Here is an 11508-nt window from a genome sequence, read left to right as displayed (position 1 = left end):
GCACAGGCGTCAGAGGTTCGCGGCAACTTGGTTATTAGGGGGGAGGGTCGGGGGCCTCTTGTTTTCGTTGCTTCGAGAAACCGATATAGGAGGTCATGATGGGCAGGTCTTAAGGGGACGAGAATGACCTTGTGCAGGTCATAAGAGTAAGTCAGTGGTTCTAAACTTGTGCTTAGAGTAAGAAGAGATGCCACACAGGTCGAAACACACGTATGTGTTAATAGCATGTGTCCTGGACTCAAACACAAAATATCTTTTAACGTTGGGCATCACGGGCACGGGAAGTTCAAGAGTTTCCCTCCTTTTGCTGATCATTCTCACACGTTCACCCGTGTGGATCGCAGTTTGCGGCTATTCAAGTCCGGGTCAGTCACCTTTCTTGGCCAGGGTGTGTGGCAGGTACTTTAGACTCCTGAGCCATCAGGTCTGTGTCGCAGCTGCTCCTCTTTGCATGAACCCGTCCTAGACAGTCCTAAGGATGGATGGAGTTATGTCAACATGCCCTTATTTACAGTCTGTGGGCTGGATGGTCATCATCTGCCCATGCTTGTCCTAAAGAATTTTTTTGTGCCAGCTCCTGGAGTAGATAAACCAAAAAGTTGCTGTGAAAAGTGCAGTTTGAACAGAAAGGTGAACAGATATGTGTTTTTAATATATATATATATATATAGTTTATGGAAATTTAAATCCTGTAAAGTATACTATAAAAATAGTAATATAGTCTTGGTATATGTGCAAAATTTGAAACAACCACCTTTAAAAACAGCTCTGGTGAGCCTGGGTGACTTCCCTATACGTTGGGGATCATTTTAGTTCCTATTTCATAGGATTCTGGTGAAGGTTACATGAGCTCATCTGTGGAAAGTGCTCAGCACCGGACCTGACAGATGGAAAGTGCCCGCGAAGTGTTAGAGTTTATCTAACACTATCAGTAACCACTTGGTTAATCTCTCCCAGGAGAGGGGGTGCCCTTTGGGGCAGGCACTGGCCACTCTGAGACTCAAAGTGCCCAGAGGACCGTGCAAGGAGCCAAGTGTCCCCAAGATGCACTGATAAGGTTTTTTCAGGAGACTGTGCTCCTTCACGTTCTCATAGCTGCAAGCCCACACCCTCGCTTTCTGGGGGCCACGGTAAGTGATAACCTAAGGGATCTAAACCAGTCCTGACGCAGACCCTTCAGTGACCACGGAAATGTGTATCTGCAGCGTCCAGGGCGGTAGCCTCTGGCCACATTCGGCGGCTGAATCCTGCCCTGAGCTGCCAAGAAACTCTGTTTTGAATTTTACTTAAGATTGATTTGTTTACATCGATTAGCTTCATGTGGTTACTTAGTGATTACTGTGTTGGAGAGCCAGAAAATTGTACCTAATTCCTTCTGAAATGCATCCCCCAGAGTGTCACTGACATTTGCGACCTGAACGTTCTTTGTTCAGGGGGTCTTCCTGGTCCACCGCACCGTGTTTAGAATGGTCTCTATCCACTAGAGTCTAGTGTGTTAGTTGCTCAGTCATCTCTGACTTCTTGCGACCCCGTGGACTGTAGCCCACCAGGCTCCTCTGTCCATGGGATTCTCCAGGCTAGGACCCTGGAGTGGGTTGCCATTTGCTTCTTCATCAGAGCCTAGTAGAGGGGCACCAATTTGGGACAACCTGAAATAGTGCCAACATTGCAGACAAGTTCCAGGAGGGGGCGCTGAAGTATCACTCCACATGAGAACTTCTGGTCTACCCAAAGATGTTGGCGGTGAAATGAAAGAAATCTCTATTCCCAGAGGTTCTCCATGGTTTTCGTGTGCGTTTCAGTTATAGGTTTTTTCCACACTCAGAAGGTTTACTGTCTTTTCCAGCTTGAACTCTCTGCTGGAGCAGCAGGGAGGAGACCTGCCTGAAGCCCACCCCCACGCTCCCATCCTCGGTGCATCGTCACAACTTCCCCGAGGTGTGGGTTTTGCCGTGACGAGTAAGGGGTGAGCCCTCTGTGAAAGCTTCCCCACACTCAGGACTCCTGTGGGCTTCTCTGTGGCATGCAGGCTCTGAGGTCTCTGGACATTTGACTTACACAGAAAGTCTTTCCTCCTCATCTCTCACACTGATACCTGCATCCTCCCAGAGGCTCTTCTGATGCTTGAGAAGGGTCACCTGGCTGCTGAAGGCTCTCCCCCATTCCTGGCTTCCCTCCCAGGTGCCAGGCTGGGGAACCCTCTTGTGTTGTGACAGGTGGAAGCCCATGGACGTTGGGGATGTAGTCACAACTCTGCATTGAAGTAGACTGCAGACATGGCCTGTTTTGCACCCTGCCTTGTTTCTATCCCCTTTGCGCTTTAAGTGTGCAATGCCCCCTTGTTCTGAATTTGCATTTGGCCATGGAACGTGCTCTCGGCAGAGGAGGCTGGCAAAATATGATCCAGCAGAAGGTTGAAAAGTGCTTGTGAAATGACATTTGTTTCTCCCCTGCACCTCTACCAGTGCCATGAGGATGAACCTGCCCAAGCCAGCCTGTTGGAGGAGAAGAGACATTGAGAGCAGGGCCAGGTCTCCCCAGTCCCCCAGGAGAGGCCAGCCTAGGAGAGCTGAGGACCAGTGTCCACCAGGCGCCGGAGGAGCTCAGAAATGGCACCACAGCCTCCTCCCTGACCTCATATGTCTTGTCCCGGAAGTTTGCCAACTAAAGGATGTTCCCCACCACACACCACCACCTACAGTTCACCCTGAAAGGAATTCAGAGTGAAGATCTGGGTGAGGCACTTATGTTCTGGGAGAAGTGGCAGAAAGAATCCTCTGAAAGCAAGTCCTTTGTCCGTTTCCTGTCTGCTCAATTATGTCCCACCTCTAAAATAAACTAATCATAGGAATGAGATCACTAAGTAATTGAAATTAACTCCTGACTTATGAAGAATTGACACTTTTGAACTGTGGTGTTGGAGAAGAATCTTGAGAGCCCCTTGGACTGCAAGGAAATCAAACCAGTCCATCATAAAGGAAATCAATCCTGAATATTCATTGGAAGGACTGATGCTGAAGCTGAAACTCCAACACTTCGGCCACCTGATGAGAACAAACTCATTGGAAAAGACCCTGATGCTGGGAAAGATTGAAGGCAGGAGGAGAAGGGGACGACAGAGGATGAGATGGTTGGATGGCATCACCAACTCGATGGACATGAGTTTGAGTAAGCTCCGGGAGTTGGTGATGGACAGGGAAGCTTGGTGTGCTGCAGTCCATGGGGTCACATGGAGTCGGACACGACTGAGCGACTGAACTGAACTAATATCCTCTCCTGAATGCCTTGTCTAAGCTGTTGATACTTTTCCTGGATAAATAGAAACGTGACTAGCTCTCTTCCTCCAAAGTGCCCCTAAGCATCCAGAAGGCAGATTGAATGGGCAAGCTAACATCTGAAGAGACCTCAGCCAGTTCTGCATACAATGGAGAATGGTGTAGAACCCAACCTCCTGCCTTGACGATTCACAGAGATTCCTCCATTTTCCCAAAGGTCTGTATAATCAAAGCTATGGTTTTTCCAGTAGTCACGTACAAATGTGAGAGTTGGACCATAAAGAAGGCTGAGCACCGAAGAATTGATGCTTTCAAACTGCAGTGCTATAGAAGACTCTTTAGAATCCCTTGGACAGCAAGGAGATCAAACCAGTCAAGCTTAAAGGAAATAAACCCTGAATATTCATTGGAAGGACTGATGCTGAAGCTGAAGCTCCAATACTTTGGGCACCTGATGGGAAGAACTGACTCATTTGAAAAGACCCTGATGCTGGGAAAGATTGAAGGCAGGAGGAGAAGGGGACAACAGAGGATGAAATCGTTGGATGGCATCACCAACTCAATGGGCATGAGTTTGAGCAAACTCTGGGAAACAGTGAAGAATAAGGAAGTCTGGTGTGCTGCAGTCCATGGGTCACAGAGTTGGACACCATTTAGCAACTGAAAAAACAAAAGGTTGAGAAGAATGTCTTGAGTTGGTCCCTGGACACAAGCCCACCATCTTCCCAGGTGTCATCTTTTCTGATAAAAGCACCTTTCCTATCTGCTGACACCTGCCTCTTGAATGATTGACTTATGAGTCCCAGGTGGCCAAACTTGGGCTCAGTTACACCTCAGATGCTAGATATGTTCAGGAGGAAATAATAGGACGCAAGAGCCTTAGATTCTTCCTTACTTAGAAAAGCACTAATCACATTAACTGAGATGTCCATGTATCATGACCAACATGAACCGTGTACTGAGTTATGTACTTCATTGCATGGACCCCCTTTCCAAAATCACATGCAAACTGACCTCTCACCTACCTGTTTGGAGCAGCTCCTCACAGCTCTCCGAGAGACTGTCTCCTGGGCTATAGTCCCCACTAAACCCCCAGATAAAACAGAAACTCTCACATTGTGCATTTTCACCTCAGTGCACACCTTCTATGGATTTTGTGGTGGTGGTTGTTAACTGGCACTATTGTGGCTACAGATACGTGCTACACACATATTCCAAGTATTTCTGCAGCATCTGAAGAGTTATGTGAAGGGAATTGGAAGGTCTGAGTGTTGAAAGAGGCTCTTTGACTCACAGGTGTGTGGCCATCTGGGAATCTCCCTGTCTCCACCCCTGTGAGGCGGATACCATGATGGCTAAGGGCGTAGACTCTGGAGCCAGCCTACCTGGGTTTGAATGTTGGCTTGGCTCCTTCTGATCTGTGTGGCCTGAAGCAAGTGATGTGGACTCTCTATGCCTTGTTCTCTTATCTCAGAAAGAGGGATAATAGTAGAACCAGCCACAGATTGTGAGAATTAAGTGGCTCAAAATGTGTAAAGACATTAGCTCAGTGCCTAACACAGGGTCAGTGCTCAAAAACGTTTATCCTGCTAAAAATGGAGGGGATCCTAATCAATGGGAGAGAGATACAGAATTGAAGAATACCTTTATTCACTCATGTGTTCATCACAACATGTGCTGGGGATAAATTAACATAATAGGCTTGATCCGAGGCGGACACATTATCCATTCTCCTTTGCTATAATAACAGAAGCTATTAGATGACACGGGATTGTCCAGCTAAGGACTACAGTTCCCAGCATCCCTTGCATCTAGATGTCACCATGTGACCGTCTCTGGCCAATGAGCTGTGAGGAAAAGTGATCTGGGCTTCTTGTAGGAGTCGCCCTTTGAAGGACTGAAGCGTGTCTTACTCTCTCATCCCCGCACTTGCCCCGAAACAGAATGTGGACTGGGTGTCGGGGTGAGCCCTCTCCAGCCACGTGGCACAGAGCACCGAGGTCAAAGGACCCTGGCTGCCCAACTCCACGGAGCTGCACCGCCCCGGTCCTGGGAGTTTCACACACAGACCACAGCCTTGAGAGAGACAGCAAGTTGGGTTTATTGAAGCCGCTGTATTGGGGGATTTCACATCACGATAGCCCAGCATGCATGATTCGGGGGCGCGCGGTCAGGAGCGGGAAGCAGAGGGCCCTCAGCGTTTAGGAAGCAGTGACGAAGCTGAGGCAGCACAGGGGGCACTCGCACACCTTGACCTCGCGGAACTCCAGCACAGGCATAGGAACGAAGGTGCAATTCGGGTCCGATTTCGAACCGTCAGGAGCCGCCTGGGGCTCGGGCTCAGGGTCATCGGGCTCCACGTAATAGGTGAAGCAGACGCTCGGCTGGAAGGAAAGAGAACAGAGACGCAGGGAAAGAATGGTGGTGTCGCACTCTCAGGCCCTTCTGTGCAGTGTGAGTGTTTGGGGGGCCTCTTGGGCATTGCAGGATGTTAAACACCATCACTGCCCTCTACCCACCAGGCGCTAGTAGCTTGCTTCCTTTACTTGTGACAAAGAAGAAACGTGTCCCGACACTGAAGGTGTCCCCCGGGGAGTGAATTGCCTCTGGTTGAGAATCACTGCTTCGTCCCATCCTTACAGCGGTTAGGGAAAGGCAGGGACCGTCTGCCCCATACACGCCCATGGATACAAGATGTAGGGTTCTCATCTCATGAGCTGCCGGTTGGTTCCGTGGTGGGCACAGGACCCAAAATGAACTGGTCAGAAAGCTCTCTTTCTAGAGTATTTGGTTCATCTCCAAGCATCTCCCCACTGATTTCTTATTAGTTAGTTGCATAGAGAAAAGAAAAATCAGTAAGTATTCCGTGGAGAAATGTGATAAACATCTTGACTGAGTGGATCTAAATTCAAGTGCATTTAGGACACGGCATCACTTAGGTGGTGCTCCAAAGATCATAGCTTACCCTGAATCTCATTAGGGGGATAGCATAAAAATCAAACAATGTACAAATGAAACAAAACAGAAAAAGCAATCAATATTGTGCGAGGTGTGACTCGGACGTTCAAAATCGTCTGTCATAAGAGGCAAAGGAAGACTGAGGAGATTGTCTAGCTCAAAGAGAACTAAAGATATATTGTGTGCATGCTCAGTTGCTTCAGTCATGTCCAGCCCTTTGCGACCCCATGGGCTGTAGCCCCGCAGGTGCCTCTGTCCATGGGATTCTCCAGGCAAGAAGACTGGAGTGGGTTGCCATTTCCTCCTCCAGGGGATCTTCCCAGCCCAGGAACTGAACCCATGTCTCTTACATCTCCTGCACTGGCAGGCGGGTTCTTTACAACCAGTGGCACCAAGTGCAATAGCTGGCCCCAGTTTTCCCCCAGGTAGGAGGGAAAAGAACACCAAACAGACTGCATGTAGTGAGTGAAGAAACCAAGAATATGGACAGCAGGTGAGATGGAAGTGCATATCACGGTTAAGACCTCAAAGGTCACAACAGGCCCACAGTTATATAAGAGAATATTCTTCTTCTAAAGTGAAACACACGGAGGAATAGGAGCATACATACATAGTCCATATATGAGAAACATGCAAATAGAAAAAAATGGTAACAACTGGCAAACTCGGATGATCTTTGTACTGTTTTTGTAAAATCTTTGATTACATTATTTCTTAACAAGATTTTCTAAAGAGTCCTCCCCGGGACTGCTGCAGGCACTAATAGGAAAGACGTTCTCACAGGCGTCTGACCCTCTGCCTCCCCTGACCCCTCCCCACGGGCCCCCTGCTTCTCACCAGGGTCCCTCCAGCCTCCCACTTTGCAGGTCAAGAAGCCCAGAGACAGAGCAGACACCTCACTGGCAAAGTGTGAGTCACGTGCCAGCCCAGGGCCAATCACCAGGAACGTTGGCACTGCCGGCTCTGATTGGTCAGGGGCGTACCTGGAGCTGGTCTGAGGATGGATCAGATCCATCCAAAGTGCGTGCAGACAGGTGGTCCCCAGAAAAGTCAAGGGGGTTAGTAGGAGAAGGAGGACTGGTACCCAGGTGGACAAGGCCACAGCTGCCTTTGCAGAAGGGACCGTTCCCTAATTCATTCCTTCATTTAATCAGCCCGAGAGTATACAGTGTCGGACACGGGTTACATCTGATCTAGACAGGGGATATGTCATTGCACAAGAGGAGGCTCTCACAAAACTACTCTAGTAGGGGAGACAAATGATTAAAAAGATAGCTGCCAGATATGCTCTCAGGTAGCAATAATAACGCTGAAGAAAATTCAGGAAGGCAAGAGGTCCGAGGGAAATGGGGCAAAAGTGAGCAAGGGAGGCTTCATGGAGGAGGTGATACTGGAAGTTGGAATTAGGAAAGAGAGGAGGCAGGAAAGAGGGCAGCACCCCCAAGAGGATGGGGGCACATCCTGGGGTGGGGGACAAGGGACACCCAGCCACCCAAGGGTCTCTCCTGGCCAGAGAGGATGGTGGAGGTGCCTGACCTCTCATAACCTAGGGGATCTCTGGTCAAAGGGAGGAAACAAGCAGGCTTACCATGGGACAGAACGGCAGGACATTGAAAGACAGTCTTCCCTTCATTCCTCTGGGCTTCTTTCGAGGCTCATCAGGGTTCTCAGAAAGCAGGGCTGGGGAAGGAGGAAAGAGGCATGAGGCAATCGTGCCCTCTGAGGTTTGAGAAACTCAGTAATAATAAGATCTCCATCAGGAAACCAGTGACAAAAACTAACGTGTTGAGTGCGTGCCCTGAGCCAGGCACTCTTGCATACATTATACTGTAATATCTGATTTGGTTATTATCTTCATCCAACTTTACGGATGAAGAAACTGAGGCCCAGAGAGGTTAGGACACTTGCAGGAGGTTGCACAGCAATGACTGCAATCACGCATTAAATTGCATCCTGAAGGTCCCCAGGGAACAGATGGAACGTCAGTGACCGAAGGGGCTGGAGTCAGACAACAGGGGGCTGTGGAGATGTGATGCCCTGGGGTGCCCGTGTGCAGGAGGGGGGCACAGCTGATACACAGGTACCACTGTGGCATATCTCTCCAGAAAATACTTAGGTTTCCCCAAAGGTTTCCCCAAAGAAGGTTTCCCCAAGGAAGACAATACTTTGGCCACCTGATGAGAAGAACTACCTCATTGGAAAAGACCCTGATGCTGGGGGAGGTTGAAGGCAGGAGGAGAAGGGGACGACAGAGGATGAGATGGTTGGATGGCATCACCAACCCGATGGACATGAGTTTGAGCAAGCTCTGGGAGTTGGTGATGGACAGGGAGGCTTGGCGTGCTGCAGTCCATGGGGTCGCAGAGTCGGACACAACTGAGCGACTTAGCGCGCACAGCACAGACAGACGGCGCAATGCCAGGCAGCTGGAACACACACCGGGCGTCTTGTGGGGGAGGGGCCTCGAGATGGACGGGGCACACAGTGCTTAAGGTCAAAGACCCCCAGGCAAGACGGGCTCAGATCCCACCGTGAGCTGATGATTCGCACCTGTCACCCTTCAGATTTCCCACCTGCAACATGAGGTCATTGGTGTCACCATCTCACAGGGCTGTTGTGGAGTGTGGGTGACTGGACGCAGGGGAAGCACTGGGACTGGGCCTGGCACGACATGCCAGATGAGAATGAAGTGAAATAAGATGAAATAGGAAACGGAAGTGAGATACACAGTACACACAGCATATCAGACATAAATGCACAGTGCAGATACACGCACATCCTTGTCTGTCCAAGTGAGCGCAGAACATTCTGGAAGACTGGATGAGAAGCTGGGAAGCAGCTACCTCGGGCAAGAAAGTAGGTAGCTAAGGAAGGGGCTTGCATCTTATTTTGTATGATGGCTACATGTAGCTACAGATGTGTGGAAATAGAAGCAAAAACACGCATGGGACTGTGCCAGGATCAGCGGGCCAGTTTTCACGCTGGACTATCATCCAATAAGATCAAATGGCTGGGGGGAAATGGGATAAAGGGTCCATGGAATTTCAATGAATTATGATGGCAATGTCTTGTGAATATAAAATTATTACAAAGTAAAAGTTTTTTAAAAAGGGAGTGTCACAGCAAACCCAAGAGCCCTCCCTCATGAGACCAGACCACCAACAGAACCAGCAAGGAGCTCTGTGCTCAGTCACTAAATCGTGTCCGACTCTTTGGGACTCCATGGACTGTAGCCCGCCAAGCTCCTCTGTCCATGGGATTCTCTGGGCAAGAACACTGGAGCGGGTTGCCATTTCCTTCTGCAGGGGATCTTCCTCACCCAGGGAAACGTGTGACTCCTGCATTGGCAGGTGGGTTCTTTACCACGAGCGCCACCTGGGAAGTCCCCACCGCACTCCTTCCCACTGCTAAGTCCTTGGTTCAGGCCTCCATCGTGTCTCAGATGAATGACCCTACAGCCCCTTGACCTGGCAACTGAGTGGAGGGTCAGCTGGCCCATGCAGGTGGCCACATGATACAAAGCAGCCCAGACTGATTCCAGCTCCCAGGATGCAGCCCTGCGGGCTCTGAGCAGGGGAGTAATGGACCCACGGACACGGGGTGATGTTGGGGAGGTTCCATCCCAGGCGCCCCTCAGGGCCCTCCCTCCTTAAGAGGAGCCAGCAGCAGACATGCGAGGTTGGGGCCAGTCTTCAGGGTCCATGCTTCCCCATCAGCCTGGAGACCTCCCCACTCCCCCCTGCCCCATGTGGGTCTCACCTCCTTTCTCCGGAGGCCTGGTCTGCACCTCCTCAGTCTCCTGGCCCTCGATGGTGCTCAGAGGCAGCATCATTGCACCACAGGTGCTCCCTGCAGACAGGACACAGAGCAGTTAGTGCCTGGGCGGTGGAGCCGGGGGGCCCGGGTGTGGCTCTCAGAGCTTGGGTGGACTCAGACAGCTCCATCCCCTCCCACGTCTCCGGGTCCCCAGCATCCAAGGGGACGTGCTGGCAACGGCTCCTGCTGGTTTCCTCCAAGGCCCAGGGTGTGATCTGGGGAGAGCGGTTGTCATGGCGCCTGGCAAGGACAAGGGCAGGGCTCGTGGTACCTGGGGCTCACCCCCCTTTAAAACTAGAACAACTGTGACACGAAGTGCTGGGACCAGGAAGCTGCAGCTCGGCTAACTGGGTATCCGAAGGGCCTCTGGAGGCTGGCATACAGCAGGCACTCAGTAAGTGCCCCTCAAGGTCAGCATTACCATCACCGTGTTTCAGCTCCGTCCCAGGGCTCCCAGGCAGCCTGCCCAAGGGGTTCAGACAGGCCCTCCCCTCCTGTCCTGGGCCCCTCCAGGTACAGGAGGCATCAGTCCCGCCCTCAGGAGCGGGGTGAGGGGAGGGGCTGGGCCCCAGACCTGCCAGCACAGCCCTGGGGTGGGGCCAGCCCTGCAGGGAGGGGGCTGGGCACAGGCTGACCCTAGCCCTTCCTGGGCAGAGCCCTGGTCAGTGTGTCTGGGGACTGCGGATTGGATGGATTCCAGCCTGCCAGTCACTAGCAGGGAGATCTCAAGGATGAAGTTTGCCAGATTTCCCAAAATGATATTACAACAAATTCAGAGCAAACCGAGACCTGAATTTCAGACACAGAAATCAGTTTTTACTGTAAGTCATATTGAAACACCATACGGGTCAGGTCTACATAAAAACTCATTTTTAAATTTATTTTGCTAAATGATGTTTAAGTATAGGCAAGCCCCATGAAATATTTGGAACATACTTATACTAAAAGGGAATTCACTATTTGTCTTAAATTCAAATTGAAGTAAGCATCCTGTATTTTACCTGGCAAGCCCCGATTCAGGGGTTTTTTAACCTCTTGTGCTGTCAGCTTTCCCGTCCATGAAAATGAGGAAGATAAATGATTAAACATGAGGATTAAATATGATTAAATACACACACACTCAGAACATACTATCTGGTAACTTAGAGTCAAACCTCTTCTTCGAAGCCTTCATAAGATGCTTAAGACCCATCAGAGATCCTGACACATAATCGTGAAGATACAAGTGCGTCAAATAGCGGGAACACGTGGCCAGATATACTAACACACACAATTGTTACAACACACACAACTGTTGATCACTGTGGAAAGCAGGGCTTACCGACACAAACACACCCGCAGACACACTGCAAGGAAACCCAGAGACCCCCATGACCCCCATGACTCAGGTGGGCAGGCCTGCTTCTCAGAACTGAAGGACGGGCCTCACAGGCAGTCCTGGTCATGCACACCCCCGCGC

At 50.4% G+C, this 11508-nt stretch overlaps 1 protein-coding gene across 1 annotated transcript in view; it reads right to left on the bottom strand.

The window, feature by feature from the left end:
* Window positions 1–5352: 5352 nt before the first annotated feature.
* LOC105001665 overlaps window positions 5353–11508 on the bottom strand; it is a 9713-nt gene continuing 3557 nt past the window's right edge. Inside the window, exons 3-6 of the mRNA XM_010858049.1 lie at window positions 10188–10289; window positions 9993–10096; window positions 7822–7913; window positions 5353–5659 (exon numbers count right to left, since the gene is read on the bottom strand). Of these exons, the coding sequence (XP_010856351.1) occupies window positions 5477–5659; window positions 7822–7913; window positions 9993–10096; window positions 10188–10289 (481 nt within the window). The 3' untranslated portion in view covers window positions 5353–5476. The remainder of the gene's footprint in view (window positions 5660–7821; window positions 7914–9992; window positions 10097–10187; window positions 10290–11508) is intronic.

The sequence above is a fragment of the Bison bison genome, unplaced genomic scaffold (assembly GCF_000754665.1).
Source record: "Bison bison bison isolate TAMUID 2011002044 unplaced genomic scaffold, Bison_UMD1.0 scf7180017864383, whole genome shotgun sequence".
Taxonomy (NCBI): Eukaryota; Metazoa; Chordata; class Mammalia; order Artiodactyla; family Bovidae; genus Bison; species Bison bison.
Note: the sequence above shows the minus strand (reverse complement) of the source record. Positions and strands in the feature narration are given on the sequence as shown.